Below are 19,167 nucleotides of genomic sequence, written 5' to 3' on the forward strand. Positions count from 1 at the left end.
ATTTGTTTGTTTGTATTGAATAGGCTTCGAAACTACTGAACCAATTTAAAAAAATCTTTCACTGTTGGAAAACTACGCTATCCCCGGGTGACATAGGCTACATTTATTATATTTTCAAAAAAGTTAGGGATCCTTACTGAAACTCCAATAATGTAACCCAATGTGTAAAAAATTTACCTAAAATTCTTTACATGGCGTGCGCTACTTCCCAAGCGAAGCCGGGGCGGGCCGCTAGTTTATAATAAAAGCATAAAAATTTCAATGCCATACAGTAGAGACTTCAAAAATGATATTCAACTAAATGATCTTTCGGAAAGTACTTAAATGCCAGCTAAAGGTTTGACGGCGCCAATAACTTAAGAAACTTTCGCCGGCAGGAGCCCTTGAAGTATAGAAAGTTCCGGTGAATGGACGAAATGAATTTTTATTTAATCTCAATATATTCAAAACTTTCTCCTTCGAACTTTTCAATATGACTGGCGAATTTAAAATTATTGAGCGTCGCTGAAAACAGTTCTTCTTAAGGAACTAATAAAAAGGTAAACTAGATATCGTGTAAAAATTAAATGTTATTGTTGAATTAAATCATTGTTAAAATCCCGATGCACTGCCATCACACCGAGGATCGAATGCGCCTTCCATCACACCGTTCGGGTGTCTCACTAATGCACCAGCGTGACCTACCTTCTCAGAAAACTCTGGCAAAATCTCTACATCATGACCTCTTTCCTTTAAATAGTTCACGGTTTCTTCACTAAATCTGCTTTCGATTTTCAGGGTATCTTCAGCATCCCCTGCGATGCGGCCATAAAGCCATCTCGGTGCCGATACTGCGGCTTGTAAGTTTAAACCCTGAACCACGTGTCGGTAAAAGATAGCTGATTGGGTTTGAGGTTGTCCGTCACCTCCTCTAGTCCCAAATATCATTACTCTACCATCATTTAGCCTTGCTGTAGCCAAGTTTAGCGTATGAAAAGGTTTTTTTCCAGGCTGTAGAGTTAATAATTTATCTTTTTCTAAAGTGAAAGAAACTCCTCTATTTTGCCATAGTATACCAGTTTTGGGCAACACGACAGTACTTCCAAACTCGTGGTATACACTTTGAATGAAAGACACCGAAAAACCTTTGCTATCCATAGCCCCCATCCAAATCGTATCCCCTGGGCCCTTCCCTTGTCCTACAGAAGCGGCTCTATCCAAACTTATTTTACTGGCAACTTTGGACAAGTGCTGACTAGTCAATAATGAATTGGGATCGATTTTCATATATTTTGGATCAGTTATGTAATCGTTTCTCATTTCAAAAGCTTGCTTTGTGGCTTCGACTGTGGCGTGCACAAGTTTGCCCTCATTTTTTCCATCTATATTAAGTTTTTCTAACACTCCAAGGATATTTAATGAAACCAAACCTTGGGTAGGTGGTGGAAGGTTGAAAACTTCTCCTTGTTTTAGTAAAAGTCGCAAGGGAGTTTTTCGAATTGCCGTAAAGTTTTGTAAGTCAGATTCCGTAATCGGCATACCGACAGTGGCCATGTCTTCTGCTATTGTTCTTGCTAGTTCCCCTTTATAGAAACTATTTAATCCATTCTCGGCTAGACGCCTTAAGGTAGTACTTAACTCCTTTTGATACAAAATATCACCCACCTTAGGATTGTTACCATCGAATAGATAAATTCTCCGAAACTCACTAGACACATTCAAATCTTTAAACTTTTCTAAATTACTGATGTAACTTTGTGTTACTGAGACTCCTTCTTCAGCATACCTTATAGCATCAGCTAATAATCGAGATACTGAAATCCTTTGGTATCCATTTTCGGTAACATAATTTAGGGCTTCCTGCCAACCTCCGACAGCACCCGCAACGGTTATAGCTGCCTTAGGCCCAAGATACGGAATCTTGTCGTAGCCTTTGAAGAAATCTTCAGTAGCTAAGCTTCCTGCTGTGCCGGATGCCTCAATGGCTATGGGATCACCATGAGGTGGTACTATTAGCCAAAACGAGTCACCTCCAATACTGTTCATATGAGGGTAGACAACTGATATAGTCGCCGCCGCTGCGACCATTGCCTCTATGGCTGTGCCTCCTTCTCTTAGGATATCAATAGCACTTTGAGTAGCAAGGTGGTGAGGTGCCACCACCATTCCTTGTGGCGCGTATTTACTTTGCATTGTTGCCTATGAAGAAATCAGCCCAATATCACAACAATATGTTTCTAAACTCGAAATACTATATTACCTGAAAATAACGAAATAACATTACGTATTTAATAAAATTATGTCAAGCAGAATGTTAATTATAGTTATTTTCTTATTATGACAAACCAATAATACTTTACATCTTTTTAGGTTTACATAAAAAAAGTCGCCAAACAAACATAGCGGTCTGAAAGATTTTCACCGGAAAACAGTCTAGACTAGAAACAACATGAAACTAGGGATATATCTAGGATGTGATAAATGTTGTCGATATTTTACTGTCTTCCAAAAGAATATTAGTACCAATATTAGGTTATTTAGCATAAAATACAGTTGATATCATTTTTCCAAAACACCTAAACAAAACTAATATTCATAATTCTTTTAGAAATGAACATCTACGACTGGACAATACGAGAAGTATGTAAGGTTTGCAAAAAAAGCACATTTTATGATATCGTTATTAAATATAAAAACATGCAGTATCAATCAAAGGTACGAAAAAGAGACAATTTTCATTTTTTATCGAATCAATTTCTACGATAATGTTATGAAAAATACAAACGTATAATATAAAACAATGATATGAAAAATGGCGGTATAAAACTGTAAAACTAATTTTAGTACTTCAAAATCAATATTCGCATGTAGAATATAAAGCCCAATATACATAAACAACGGTAGCTTCAAAGCCGTACAGTACAGTTACGGCAAAAATGCTCTCGCGTGTACTAAATGTGAAATACGGTGGAGATCGAGTCCGTTGCTTTAAGACTTTAGCGAAAGACTTCTTATGAAATGTCTTGTTTTTCATCAAAAGGTGTGCTTTCGTACTAAATTTTGTAGACGGTAATATAATACTTGTTTTTTTATTGCTTAGATGGGTCGACGGGCCCACCTGATGTTAAGGGCTTACCGGAGCCCATAGACATCTATAACGTAAATGCTGCCTAATGCTAACCTACCTTAAGATATGAGTTCTAAGCTCTCAGTTTTTTAGAGTATAACCGCTGCCCCACCCTTCAAACCGAAACGCATTACTGCTTCACGGCAGAAATAGGCAGAGTGGTGGTTCCTACTCTGCGGACTCAAGACGTCCTACCACCAGTACTGTTCGGGAGAGACTAGTTCGTTCAGAACTGAATGGAGGGTGGCAAATATTATGCCTTATAACAGTCGATAAACCCCGCAGTTCCAAGCGGTAAGGATAAAATCTGCTACAATGACAGGTTGTACAAAAAAAGGACACCCATTACGATACATAATTGGCTATTATAAAATTCGAATCACTAATATATTATACTAACGAAAACATCCTAAGAGTCACAATTGCTTGGTCAAAAATTCTCCTTCTTCAAACGAGGCTTGTGGAGAGTAGGTATTAAGCGGTAGGCAGCGGCCTGGCTCTGCCCCTGGCATTGCTGAAGTCCATGGGCGATGGTAACCACTCACGATCAGGTGGGCCGTATACTCATCTGTCAACAAGGCAATAAAAAAATGACACAGGTATTTTTTCTAACCGAGCGCAATTAGTGATTAAAGTAAGCCAACAATTATGTATGATACAAAAAATGAGACGGTCGACGGCGAACTCTGTGGATTAGAGTAAATGTGGTGACGGTGACCAGCTTCCGTCCCTTCGAATTGCCGATTTACGACATATGTTTAAGAAAAATCCCTAGCTGAGCGTTGTGGTAATGAACACGAGGAGTGCTGACTTTGATAATGGCATCTACCTATCTACATAATATGTATGCAACGGAGTCTTTCAACTTAATTTTCGTGCTTTTATTTTGAGATTTGTTTATCAAATAAACGAGAGAATTTAACAATATTAAAATTTTCGTAATTTCAATTTTAGCTTTGCTTGTCAAATAAATGAGAGAAATTAATATTTTTACAAATTTTTTAACGATATAGTATTCCACGAAAAAAATCATTCAGTCGTTATTAACATTGCCTGAAACACTTCGCATTCCAGTAGCATTTCGATAAAATACATTGTAATAAAGATTAGGTCGGTAATAGATTGTTCGTAACGGCATAGTATGTTTGCCGCGTATTAATATGCCTTCGGGGCGTAATATTTCTCATTGTGGTCCCGCCTGGGGGAGGTTGCCCCAATGAAATTCGACCTTCCTACTGTTACAGTTTGTTATTTAACTATTTGTCGTTATAATTAATATGAATGCTTAAATCATGATAAGTTGTATGATTTTTTGTGAGGATTAGTCGCTGAGTTATGTATTAATCGACTTCAAATAGAACGAAGAAAAGGTTTTTCTGTATTTATGAGGTATGTTTTTATGACCATATGAATTAAGCTTTGAATAAATATAATTCTTGGTAATGAGGTTATAACGCTTTATGCCATTGTAGGTAAACAGCTGGTGACAGACATTATACTATGTGCCCATATACTTCAGTGTATGTGCCTTTACCTCATGACAGTCCGGTGACAACGTACCGATTTTATTAATTTAAACTATACATTAAAATAATAAGTTTCAGTAGGTAACTTTACTACAATAGTATGTGATTTTTTTTAATCCAACCGTATCGGCAAATGAAATAGACGTGCCAAATACTGTATAAACTCAGTATAGTTATAAATTCTACAATATGACATGGTTAACAAATAGTGTGTACTTTGGGTTGAGTAGGTACCACAACCCTGCATATTTATGCCGAGAATCTGTGTTCTTGTTGTGAAATCTATTCTTGTCCCAAATATGGGTTACATAATATAGCACCACTTTGTACTTGGACCTCTTTCTTCAAGGTAAGAGGCGCATTACAATTTTTCATATCTTCTTCTTCTTCTTTCTTTTTCTCCACCTTATTCCACTAGCTGGGGTCGGTACAGCTACTTTTTCTCTTCCATTCTCTTCTATCAGCCGACATCTCAACACTCACTCCTCTCTCTCTCTCTCTCTCTCTCATATCGTCATTCACACACTCCATCCATGTCTTCTTCGGTCGACCTCTTCTCCCTCTACCTTGCACTACCATTTCCATACATCCATACAATCCATATTTCCATACAACTTTTCATATCTCTAGGCTTTATTAATAAAAGCTTAACACCGGGTGGGCCGTGAGCTCGATCGCACTGTGTGACATAAAAAAAGTCTTAACAAGATCGTCCACGTCAAAACAAATAAAATCTTAGTATTTCTTTCGAACAATAATAGAAACTTTACAGCGCAACCTTTGTGCAAAGAAAGTTTAGTCCCGGAGCTGTGTGACAAACAAAATTGGATTTATATAATCCAGTGGTTCCCAAGGGGGCCAAGCACGTTTGATAATGGCGGGCGTGAGTGGGCGATGGTCGTCTTTAAGCCAGTGGCTTAAAAATCTGCAGTAAAAATAACATCGGATAAAACTTAGTCCCAAATCAGAGTGACTTGAGTAGTTTCTTTTTAAAATAAGGAAAAATACTGTCCTTCTCTCCACAAAATTGAATACTACGTGCAGTCTTTAATTTTAAATACATTACGTTGTTATTTGTATTATGCCATGAACGGCATTAAAATGTAATTGAATAATGGCAAAAGTTTTACAGTAAATAATAAGTGTAAAATTTTAAATATGTTTTATTTATTAAATGTCTATAGTCGTTGTCTAAAGGATAAGGGGCTTTGCGTACTCGTACCAAGCGATTCGACTATACTGGTGTTCAAATCCCGTATAAAATGAAATTATCTAATGAATTACATAAAAAATACAGTTCTTGACATAATTATACTTTTTTTTTTTTTTTTCAAACAGTAATAAGCACCGTTTTCAACGTAACTTTTTTGTTTCTCTCATTTGACATATGATATAGTGATTTAATTGTAATCTGAGTAAAAATACATCGACTTATCTGTATTTCGAAAATTGAGAAGACTCTTGGCTTCTGTCCAACACATGATCGAGAATTTATTAACTTGAAGCCCCTATTGTCCCGCCATTGCCCCATAAAACTTCAAAGTTTGAGAATCACTATTATGGAACTTTCGTCTGCCTTTACATTTCGTAACTGGACTTGACTTTTGAAGTCATCTACCGAACGAAACTAGTTCTTTTAGCTTTGTTCTGTTCACAGTAATGCTCTGAAGATACTTAGGACTTTATTACAAGTGATTGCTGTTGCTTTTATGTTTTCTAATAATTGTTTAGACTTGGAAGTGTCTTTGGAGAGAAACATTTTAGTTTTTTTTTTCTGTGAAGTTCAACATACGTTCTTTTTTCTCTGAGAAGTTGCTGCCCTAGAACAGAAGATGTTTGTAATTTTTTTTTTATATATCTATTGACGTTTTTAAGAAATGCTTCAAAACGACAACATTTGGACCAGCCTGCTGAGTTTCTTATCGGATCAGGTCGCGATTTCGATCCATTAGTAGATGCATTCACGAAGCAATACCTCTTGAGCAGTTAGGTCTGCTTTCGAGACGCTCGGGCAGTTGTCAGCAAATCCCACTGTTCCTGGCCGAACCCATTCTCGCCCACCCTTCCTGGCGAAGCTACAAAGGCCTTCGGATTACGAGTTATCCGTATTCCGTATCCGTATGAGTATTAAGCGGTAGGCAGCGGCTTGGCTCTGCCCCTGGCATTGCTGAAGTCCATGGGCGACGGTAACCACTCACCATCAGGTGGGCCGTATGCCCGTCTGCCTACAAAGGCAATAAAAAAAAAAAAAAAAAAAAAAAAAAAAAATCCATTCTAATGAAAACCATCAGTCCATTAGCGGCCTAATGGAAGATCTCAATTTTTTGATTCCACCAATCTAGTTACCACAGCATGACCTTAGAACATAATTAACTGACGTAGCTTTCTGACCACTCTTTGACTTCGACGTCTCAACGACTCCAAATCGAAGACTATATTTTGTAGATAGAACAATGATGCCAAACCATACATATTCCACTTCAAAATATGAGTTACGGAGCAAACTATTTGCTTTTTGTATACACCAATATGAAGATGTTTTGTTACGGCCAGGGAATAATGACTATAAGCGTTATATCTTTTGAACGATACGCAATACATAAATGATTTTACGATAAGTACGACGGAGATGGTGATTTGACCTACACAATGTTGATCCCCATACAAAATAATATAATCGTAAACTGGTTTTACGCTGAAGACAACGACCGACTGTGATGGCTTTTTTAAAAGGAAAATTTTTGAATGTACATTGTTCAAATGAGAAGCCGACGGTCAACAGACTATAGCTCGCTTTGCCCGAAAATGTTTCTGCAGATCTAGAGCATATGTGGGGATAGAAAAAGGGAAGATCTTACCCTAAGCAGGAAAAATATGCTCGGTAGACCGACAGTCAAAATTTTATTTTTCAAAACTGGTATATATTTATGGAAAGATATCTTGTAATAGTCGTCAACGATATTCAAGGATCTATGAAATATCTTTTGTTCTATGGTAGCCACCGGAACACATACAGAGAAAACATGTAACGACGCTACAAAACGGTAATGCAACACTGACAAAATATTTTCAATTCGCAAAAGCAAAAGTATTCATATTGTACTTTGCTATTTATTTATGAGCCTTGTTAGACATTTTAACTTCTCATACGTTAACAAGTTGACTGCCACGCAGATCACCTGTGACCTACGTGGCGCACTGAAGTAATTATGTCGATTTCTCTCTTCGATCTTCTTACTAAGATGCCGAAATGTCTAGAATATCTTCTTATTTTTTCACTATGGCAATTGGCTTCTTGCGATGCCATTTCTGTGCCAGTGCTGCGCCAGTGTTTTGAATTCATAAATAAACTAGTAGCTTAAATTTTTTATATATATTGTAACGAGACTAAATAAAGAGAAATAACGTCCCAATAAAAATCATGAGGATATATTGAGATTTCAATGGGCTTTTTCGTGGAACCTGATAGGCTACGTTCAAGGATTTTATTTCATTTTCCCAGATTTATGCACTTTTAGTATATACTACGGCTACTACACTATATACTATATACTAAACGGTTACTAACTGTACGTTATTAAACGTTACGTAACGTTACGTAAACGTACGTTAATAAGCACGTTTAAGTCTGAAGAAACACTAAAAGAACAAAATAAAACAGTTCAAACAATTTCGCTCATCGCGCGCTCGCCGCAAACTATTTATTTGCATAATTGTTTGCGTTAAACGAATTTAAGCACAATTCATTGATTTGTTTGATTGATCTCATGATATTATTACAATATCACGTTAAACAATCCCTATCATAATCTTTACAATATTATGTATCATAACTGCGAAGTCACTCAACTGTGGCACCTTAAAATACAGTGAAAACGGTTTCATTTTACTATCAACATTTTAATACACACGAAAGCATCTCTTGTCCCCGCTTTAGACTATGCCCGAACCATAAAGGTGGCCACTGAAAGCTCATTCCGAAAATTCCCTTAAAGCTTAATGTATTATGTAATGTTATGGAAATTTCCTCAAGAGTGTGTACTTGAGGTGTACACTCTTACTACAAAATGCACTTTCAAGGAGCGCTGTAAAATATTTGATGTCCTTTAGTTTCCTTTACCTGTAGTAGATTCTCGTGTAGTCCATCAAATTCATAGCCACTATAGATAAAATAATACACCAGATATTTTGCCCTAAGCGTCTTGTTACTTTTTTGTTCTAAATTTTAGACATAAGGACCTATTCTTGATTGTGTTCTAAAACAGCTGTCGCCCCCTCGACCTGGAACCCACCCATGCCTGGTTTGCGGCAAAAATAATCAAACCTACCCTTCACCACCAGTTGCCAGTTAAGGGTCGGAATACGTTGTCATAATCCTAAGAGAACGCTGATGAAAATTATTCAGTGAATATATTTATCGCCACAAGAACCACGAGAAAAATAGCGTGGTGTTATTCTAGACCGTAACAATACAGAGCCCCAGAGCTCAGAATCTCTGTCTGCTGAATGACACCGATTCTTAATGATAATCTAGGCGTAATCTGTTTCGTATTTCAATGGCGGTGTGGACTATACGGGTGCGTAATCTTGTCCTTTTTTGGCACGAAATCATAGGTAGGTACTTTCGGAGCTGAAGGGTGGGCAGGACAGATGGGGACCGGTTGTACAATTACCGTTTAAGCTTAGGCTGTCTCAGAGTCATCACTTCGGAATGTCTACTGGCTTCATTAAATAATTATTTTTAATTATGTAAACTGTTTCACGATTTCTCAATATGTCAATGAACCGAATACACTAACGAGTATACTCTGTGCACGTGCCGTATGTTTCCCGGAACGACTCGTTTGTCTCCATTTGTCTCTAAAATGATAACCGCTATTGTGGCCAGCACTATATTATCTAGTCCCATACGCATAATATTGGTAATACCTAGTAGATAACACTACTTAAGGGCTTATTTCATTTCAAAATGAAATAAACTATAACAGCGTGGTGTATAGTAAACAAAAGTTTGTCACGCTTAATAATTAGGTAATAAGTTTTTGTGCTCGCGACTGCGTCCACGTGGAATTTATCTTATAATAATTTTAGAATTTGTCTAAAATAGAAGTAACCTAAGTGACTCCTTATTACATCAGCTATCTGCCGGGGAAAGTCCCGTCGAAATCGGTCCAGCCGTTCCAGAGATTAGCCGTAACAAACAGACAGACAAACATTGTAAAAAATGTAATTTTTATATCGCATACCGTGCATGTAGTAAAAAGCGGTTATTTTAATATAAAAAACAGACGCTTCAATTTTATTTTTATGTATTATAGATTAGACGTGTGTTCCGTAACTCCGCTTGTACAGGTGGTAAGAAGTTTAAAGAACTGGCATGGGCAGGTATCACTGCCTAGGAAGTATCTCAGCCTATTATAATAGTAATATGTATCGGTTTGAAGGGTGGGGCAGCCTTTGTACTATAGAACTGAGACTTGATCTCATATCTAAAGAAGTAGCGGCATTTACGTTATTGATGTCTACGGCTTCCACTTAGCACTAGCAACCACTTGACACTAGATATCTCCATGGTGTATCCTTGCAACCTTCCAAGAGTATCGGGATACTTGGGGTCGCCATTCGAGCGATGTCCAATTTCGAAGTCATTTGGAGGGCAAAGCCAAGTCGACGTCAAAACTACTGGGAGTTCTCAACAGAACGAAGCGGTAGTTCACGTCTGGACAAAGACTTCGAGTGGAGTACTGCTTCCACCTCTGGGCCGGGGTTCCCAAATACCAGCTACTCCCATTTGACTCCTTAAAGAAGAGAGCCGTTCGGATTGGCGATAATCCCATTCTCACTGATCATTTGAAACCTCTGGGTCTGCGAAGCGACTTCGGTTTCCTCTGTATTTTGTTCCATATTCCACGGGGAATGCTCTGAGGAATTGTTTGAGATGATATCATAATCTCGTTTTTACCATCACACCGCTCGATATCGGAGTAGAGTTCATCGTAACCACTCACCATCAGGTGGGTCGTTTGCTCAACTGCCTATACGGCAATAAAAAATATGTGTGGTGTCGTGGGACACCGGATAGGAACGAATTTCCTTATTATAAAAATATTCATTTAAAGTTCTATTCGAGGTATAATAAAGAAAATAAAGCTGAAGTTTTCGCAGCAGCCCACGGTCATTAGTTAACGTGCGAACTTATTGTGGTACACTTCATTCACGGTTGCTTGCATAAGAGTTAGTGTATTGCGCAAACGAACGCTCTGAGATCGTGGTCAATGAATGATAACAAAATATATTATTTTTTGTACGTTATTACAAAGTTAAGTCGTACACTGTGTGCATTACTAATAAAAATCTTACGTTGCGGACGTTTTTCCCGGTTAGGGTACCCCCCCGCTTCGTGCCCTAAGGAACTTCGTTCCAAAATATAAAAAAAGGCTGGGCAAAAGCTCCGTTGTACAATTTATAATGAAACGTTAAAAACACCTAATTACCAAAGTAATACATGATACTGATGATTATTTAATATATTATTTATTTCATATTCCTGTCAATCATTTAATTCAACCAGCTATTTAATGCTATATAATAATTGAAATACGAATGAAATTACTCACATATCGAGTTTTAGTTCGATTTGATGTCCAATCGCTCCTATCTCGCTATTGTCGTGTTCAGTGGTTATAAGAATCTATAAGCAGCTACAACGTAAATGCTGCCATCCACCTTTAGCTATGAGCTCTAAGGTCTTAGTTTTGACAGTGCAACGGCTGCCCTAATCTTCAAACCGAAACGCATTACTACTTCACGGCAAAAATAGGCAGGGTAGTGTGGTACCTGTGTGAACTCACAAGATGCCCTACCACCAATACCGGTTTGCCTTTGTCTATTTATTTAAAACTGTGTTTTATATACCTAGGTATCCTTTTAATGCCTTTTATTCCATGTAATTAGCCACATGCGGGTAGCTTGGGCGGCTGTTGTTTGGTCTTTGTCTTATGTTAACTATATTATTGTGAAAAATTGCGTGTTTCAATTGTGAGCTTGATTCGAAAATATTCGTTAGTTCAAAATAATGATGTCCAATTGTTTATAGTCGCAACCGCAGCATGGGTTGTCTGCTAACGAACTTATTATTCGTGTTTCGAATTCGTTTGCACAGCTGTACGTGCACAACGCATTGTGCATTTGCACTAGTTGGCTGCGGAGACCGTGTTAAGGTTAGAGTTGCGGTTCATAATTCACTGGATAGCTCGTTAACACGTTCCACAATGATGATATAATATTATAAGTGACGAACAACTTAGCTGACATTTGCTCTTGATCATTTGATGTAAAATTTTATGTTTTTCGATCAGAACATTCATATTATGTTTTCACCGGGTCACCGAAAGCCAAAAATTAAAAAGTTTTCCCGTTAATGTAACAAAATATTTAAAAAAAACATTTTTGACACAATAAAATATTATTATCTTTTACTTATGTTAATATAAGTAAAGGGTAATACCTACTTACATTATTACTTTTACCCTATACTTTTTGAAAATATTATTCATGTTAAGTAAATTATTAAAAAAATATGAAGTTATTTAATTTGTTTTTACGTAATTAATATCGTAATAGCAAGTATATTCCGTATCGTCCTGTTGGAACAACCAGAAAGATGAAAGTACATAAATAATTAAAAATATATTTCGATTTATGTACCACTTGTGTTGAAAACGAAAATAATAATTTATTATCACGTTCACAACAAATCAATTAGGTACCATTGTCAATATTAAACTGCAATAATCTAGAATCCTCAAACTTATGTCATAAATTATGGTCAAAGATTCGGCTTGGTAAAAATCGAAATAACGACATCTAGTTGCGAGAATAAGTTCTAACTGAACTTTCAATGTTTCGATGTTGGAAGATCGAGGCGCCACCTACAGGAATTCAGTTCTTTTGAGTTAAATATTATTAAAAAAAAAACAAATATAAATAGCGCTTAGATACATAAAAATTAATTTACAACGTACATGTGGATAGTTCATTTTTTTATGTAGCAAACAAGTTGTCTAATATTTATTTATGAAAGTACGACGATTGAAAAATCTGCATCAATTGTGAATTGTGATATCTGGTTTTAAAATATGTTCGAACACTATTCACTATCGCGCATCACTACCTAATACGTCAAATTTCGTTAAAAAAAGAATTGATAATGCGACCGTTTTAAGAATCTTTATTTTGTTGAACTTGCCCAGAACTACTGTCTAATTAAGCAGTACTAAACCAGCCGGGCGGCTTAGATGAACATGAGCGCTCTGCGTGTCCAACAAAAATAGATTTTCAAACATTTTTACGTATCGCGACGTGTTATCACAGCAAACGAACTTCACCAAACTGTTTTAAGACTTATAATATTACGTTTTTCTTTCAAAAAATTTAAATTTGTGACGTAAAAACACTGTAATGTTTAAATCTTTGTTCGGCTCCTTGTTAACTCAAGCCAGCTGTCAAGAGGTGGGTAAGTTTTATTATCGTACTTATTGAGGGTTTTCTTTATTTAAATATTAATATGACTTTGACACATAGATTTGATAATTTTTTTGCCAACCTTTCGGTGTCCTTGAATTACCTGGCCTTGAACTACGTGGGGACGTCACTGCGGTCCGTCCTGTCATAGTTTTATACTTATACGTTAGACTAACAAAAATTAGCTAATTACTATGGAAATACACGAAAACATCTAATCAAATCATGTTTTTTAGTCGCTTACAATATTGCTGTTAGATAACCATCCTAACCTCTTTGACCTTAGGACAAAAAAAGGATAAGAATTTATTAACAATACTTCAAGATTAGTTAGTTCGTCGCATATACCCCATTAGATCTCAAATACATTATTAAGAAGAAAAAAATACTCACCAGAATAAAAAATTACAATAATTATTATCATAAAAATGACATCCTCTAATGAAAGGTGAAACCGAAATATGAAATTATTTGATAAGTACAATATTACTTCAGCTATGTGATAAGAATGTCTTATCTTTTACGTCAACATGCTGTTGACCGCCAACTTAGTTCCATTTATCTCTCCAACACAAAATGACTTCTCGTCGGGTAAAATTATAATTTTTTAAATTACAAATAGAATTAAGGTGTTATTTCGGAAACAGACAATTTTGTTTTGGGAAAAGTGGTGTAATAAGTGGTGTGAGTGTGTAAATATGGTGAAATGTAATGAAGGAGAGTTTGGCAGAAAGTGTAATAAAGAAAACATAATCAATATGTATCGAATATACATTTCATGGAGGCATTTAATACAATTGTATAGCTTATGATAAAAAGGATAAGGTTGTTTTTTGTATTTTTCCATTAAAAAAAAAGGTAAACCAACATTATGGTAACAATTGGTAAAAATCCAATATGTATAAACGATTTCAAATGATCTATTAAGATACATAAGATATATTATGTCAAGTATATCTACAAAAAGAAAAGTAAGCTTCCTTTTTGTGAGTAAATAAAACTATCAGAATGGTAAGGCATATAATAAAATATGATGTTTATTTATTATAAAAAAAAGTAATACAGTGCTGGAGTACTTTTTGGAAGTGTCAGAAAATCACCAATTTACACTAACGAGGACAAACATTCTAATTATTATGTGTTGCTTAAAAAACAGTCTCGGCCATAGTTTTTTTCTAAGTGCTGCGTATGAACAACAGCTTGCTAAATTTATAATTCAGAAGATAGTACGATATAAACCAAATATGAGTGTGTGAATCCTGACAATAAGTATATATTGTACCTTAAAGTACTTAACGGAATCTGAGAATGAAAATTTAATCATGTATTTCATTTACGGAAATTTGACTGAGATTGACCTATCAATAATATGATATGATTAAAACCTTCTGTTTGCTGTCTTTATCCTCCTCATCTCTATTATGTCAAATTTTAGTTTAATTCTGGAAAAGCCAAAGAATTTAATGTTACATAATATATTAGACAGAGACAGAAACAGTTGGAGAAAGATCATACGAGAGAAAGTGATATGGAAGGGTGCATTCCTCAGCAATGAGGAATATGAGGCAAGGGGGATATATGTTAGCATTTTAAATATTGAATACAAAATGTGCTAGTTACATAGAAGTACATTCAAGATAAATAGATTTTTTTTTACAAAGAATCTTTATTGTAATGTAGTATAACTAAACTAAATAAGGTCTTAAATAAAACACTCAAATCGCATACTCTAGTTCTCCAAGAACATTTCCTTTAAATTCAATTCTCCACACCTCAAACAAAGTTTTATAAAATTTCACCCCGGATACTGTTTCATATTACTCATTTTTATAGATAACATTTATACATAAACTGAGCTGTCAAGCCCTACATTGTGACTGAGTTTATGCATTCAATGATAATAAAAAACAGAAGTTCATATGAATTTGCAGTTTATGCATTATGCGTAAAGCAGTAATGCGTTTCGGTTTGAAGGGTGGGGCAGCTGTTGTAATTATATTGAGACCTTAGAACTTATATCTCAAGGTGGGTGGCGCATTTACGTTGTAGATGTCTATGGGCTCCAGTAACCACTTAACACCAGGTGGGCTGTGAGCTGGTCCACCCATCTAAGCAATAAAAAAAAAAAGTTATGTAAACCGTATATTTAATTTCACCTTTAATATACTACTTACAAGGTTCACTTTGACACCTTAAGGTACAACAACTTACACTACTACTTTGTTTTTAGTTTTGAAATTCACATGAGTGGCTTATTAACTAATATTGTCATAATCGAAACATAAGGAGCCTGTTTTTTTTTTAAATTATTGTTTTTTTAAAGTATGCTAAGTAAAATTGAGAATAATTTATTTTTGCCTGCCTCATGTTCCTGGTCAGTGTATTAGGCAAAGGTAATGATACCTAATAATTGGTATAGTTATCTGTGGACTTGAAAAGTTTCAAGTTAATCAATTGTTTTAAAGTTGTTGAAAATTATATTCATAGATCCGATATCCGTCTATATACAAATCAGGCAAAAAACTTGCTAACTAATAAGAGGTTGTGTGAGAGATTTACTATAATAAATACTCATTATTATTATATTATAATAACCTAAATGCGTGGACCAGCTCACGTCCTGCTTGGTTGGTGTTAATTGGTTACAAGAATCCCTTCACATCATGATGTGAATGTCACCTTGAGACATAATACCAAAGCTCGGTTGCATTCTATAGCAATTGTCTCACCCTTTAAACTGGAACACTTGACTGTTTTGAGGCAATATATTGGTAAGAACACATGTGCGCAAACTACCAATAATTACATAAGATAGTAACTAAATTACTTTTTTTTTAAACATTTAACTATTTTAAAATCAGTCCAATAAAATTTGTTATCTATGTAGGTATTGTAATATCACATTCTTTCTTTAAAATTGAGCCATTCTTTGGTATCATTTGACAACTAGCGGCAAATAACTTCTCGTTTTAACCGTGGACCGTTAATACGTGGATTTTTCTTTATTTAGACATAGCACGTAAATACGAACGCTTTGATTCGATTGGCAGTATCCAATTCTAAATACTGGGTCGTACAATATACCTACCTATATATTTTTTAAATCTATCTTACAGTTGTGGAGAAATTTTATGGTTTAATTTAATTTTGTTTTACTAAAAGTCAAGGCTCTCGGTGACCTCTTGTTTAATCTGCAACAATGCTAATCTATGCTAATGTATATCTAACGTGTTCAAGATGTTGGCGTTCCCTCCGTTGTAATTACTGACGGTATTGACTCCAAAGTCAAACTCACGTCCTGTTGCCAAGAATTTCAAGCTTCTCCTGCTATATTTTAATTCTAATCCTACCGTTATGTTCTAAAAAATATTCATACAACCAACTTTCCTTCTAAACTTTGAGATGTTGCCATTTCAATGCACGCTGACCACTCATTTGGCTTGGGCTGTCTCGCATCGCGTGACGTCTAAACCGTGACGCTAAATTCTCGCGTAGTATCAGACTACGACATTGAACAACTATTGCATAATCTAAAAACGACATGTGTCACACAATGTCACGAATCCATCACATACTTACGTACATATCTTATCAAAAATATGGTGTAATTATGAAATAATTTTCACTGTGATGTGGAAATAACTCGAATCAAAGTTACTATGTCATTCGTTAAGTGTAGTACACACTTGACAACATGGTGGATCTTAAAGTGTATTGACATGATCTTTAATGTCCCTAATGTATCTATTAGTAAACCCTAAATACATAGCCGATTAAAGTTAGTATATTCTTTTTTTTATACTTATGACTAGCTGACCCGCCAGACTTCGTAGTGCCTCAATCGATAAATAAAAGACCTAAACTTTTGTATAAAATAAATTTAAATATTTAATTCCGAGCATTTTCATAATTATATCTACCTTTTAAACCTTCTTTGGACTTCCACAAATAATTCAAGACCAAAATTAGCTGAATCGGTCCAGCCGTTCTCGAGTTTTAGCGAGACTAACGAACAGCAGTTCCTTTTTATATATATATATAGATAGATTGACGTCGGCCATGTATACGAACACTGTGGAGTATTCGAAACGTCGAAAATAATAAAATGGAGAACAAAAAACGCGATACGAATTTAAGAAAATTTTACATTATTGTTTGGATTAATATTTATATTGGTTCTGTTTTGAACTATACCTCCATTTAAAATCTAATGATTTGTTTTTCCTACCTATTCTGGTAGCCTTTAGTGTCTATGCCAGCGTAACCTAGCGAATAGGTGAGCTCACGAGGCTCCAACCTGAGGAATAAATTCATAATAAGCACACTACCGATGAATATGTGGCGTTTAAGAACGCACCTTTTTATGATGCGTAAGCCGGAACGCACGAGAGGTGGAAAAAAGAATATAGTCTGTGTATATTCTAAATGTGTTTAATAAGTAATAATATAACAACTTAGAATTGTTTATGCCGCTACAACAATAAAATTTCTATTGTTTCAACTGTGGTGTTAATTACATAAAACACGACTTTACGGCGAAATAAAGAAGGGACTCTATATGAACTCCCTCAAATATAAATATCATTTTATCTGTGACGCAGAGGAAAGGATAAACAGGTACATGATTAGAAACTGGCGCATAACCGGTCATCGTTCTCCTCAAACCCGTCGCTTGCGACGAAGGGCTCGACGAGTAAATTAACCCTCAGACACAACCCACTGTATTTCTCGCCGGATCTTCTCAGTGAGTCGCGTTTCCGATCCGGTAGTAGATTCAGTGAAGCACGGCTCTTGCTAGGGTTCGTGTTAGCAACGTCACCAGATTTGAGCCCCGTGAGCTCACCTACTAGTTAAGGCTACGCTGATATAGCCTCTCAAGGCTCTCAGCTTAGGTAGGGAAAAAAAAGGCACCCATGCCCGCTAGCATAGTAGGTTCTCGGGTTGCCAACTCTAAAACAGAGACGTACTTAGCCACGTTTTTAAAAAAGCGTAAATATGCAGGCGAAATCTTGAACCGGTTATAACCGAGTAAGGCCCATACTAACAAGGGTCATTTAAGTTTGACATCAATCCAATAATGCTCATTTATTGGATCCTGTTACTAAAATATGTAGATTTAATCAAAAGTTGTCAACCTTAAAACATTGCCAAAATCGTTCGTGAACACAGTGATAATGGTAAGAGATTAAGAGAGGACATTGCTATCCAAAGTGTTCATCTTTAACACTAAACTTAACTTTACAGCTTTAATTGAATATGCAATTTCGAAAAGGGCACATCTCTGAAAAGGTAAAATGTGCAGGAAATGAAAAAAAAAACTGATTATTTTCTAAAGCAGTGTAAAATTTAAAATAATAACTTTTGAGATATATTTTAGTGTTAATTAGCAATTGAAAATTACTGGAATTATTATAAAATGGGTGTAGGTAAGCCTCAAAACTACATGTATATGAAAAAACGTATTTGACAAAATATGCGACGTGTGCCCTTTTCGAAATTGCATATTCAATTAGGTACTTTAACCGGTCGTCTTCCTTGAGTTGTGTACTGCGGATATAATAAAGCTAAGTGGTGACAGTGGTGGTAGGCAGCGACTTGGCTGCACCTGTGGCATTGCTGACAGCCATGAGTGCCGATTTACCATCAGGTGGGCCGCATGCTCGTCTGCCTACAAAGGCAATAAAAATAACCTATCTATATAATTCTCAAGAAAGATATACAGTTGTGGTCAACTAATTAGGGACATTCAAGATAGTGAAGGGCTATAACCGGTTATGTACATTTAAATATAAAACCCTATTGATTTCTCAGCACCTATTATTTGCATAATGTGGTCCGATTATTATGCTATAAATGGCTGTAAATAAAAGATTTAATAAATAGAAAAAGTATTTAATATCAAAGATTAAACATGTATTAAATATGAAGGTACAATTCTGTAGTGGACATTTAATTAAGGACAGTAAAGTATAATGAAAAATACAGTTACACAAACCTTATAATCTTCAGTGT

At 35.7% G+C, this 19,167-nt stretch overlaps 2 protein-coding genes across 8 annotated transcripts in view; one reads left to right on the forward strand and one right to left on the reverse strand.

The window, feature by feature from the left end:
• Positions 1-406: 406 nt before the first annotated feature.
• On the reverse strand, positions 407-13,726 carry LOC114245210 (uncharacterized). Its single transcript, XM_028177289.2, has 2 exons — positions 13,549-13,726; positions 407-2,239 (listed from the first exon to the last, which is right to left on the reverse strand). Exon 2 carries the CDS (start codon positions 2,170-2,172, stop codon positions 592-594), a length of 1,581 nt encoding a protein of 526 aa, XP_028033090.2. The 5' UTR covers positions 2,173-2,239; positions 13,549-13,726; the 3' UTR covers positions 407-591.
• aralar1 (calcium-binding mitochondrial carrier protein Aralar1) overlaps positions 12,579-19,167 on the forward strand; it is a 29,083-nt gene continuing 22,494 nt past the window's right edge. For 3 of the 7 annotated variants that reach the window (XR_016323571.1, XM_028177296.2, XM_028177297.2), the window contains exon 1: positions 12,579-13,143. Coding sequence is in view for 4 of the 7 variants with exons in the window: in XM_028177296.2 (XP_028033097.2) it covers positions 13,093-13,143 (51 nt within the window). In the remaining 3 variants the exon portion in view is untranslated. Of the gene's footprint in view, positions 13,148-13,618; positions 13,747-19,167 lie in introns of those variants that run through there. The other 4 variants (XM_089729917.1, XM_028177298.2, XM_089729916.1 and 1 more) reach the window with 4 other exon arrangements.

This window comes from Bombyx mandarina, chromosome 09 (assembly GCF_030267445.1).
Source record: "Bombyx mandarina strain Sakado chromosome 09, ASM3026744v2".
Taxonomy (NCBI): domain Eukaryota; kingdom Metazoa; phylum Arthropoda; class Insecta; order Lepidoptera; family Bombycidae; genus Bombyx; species Bombyx mandarina.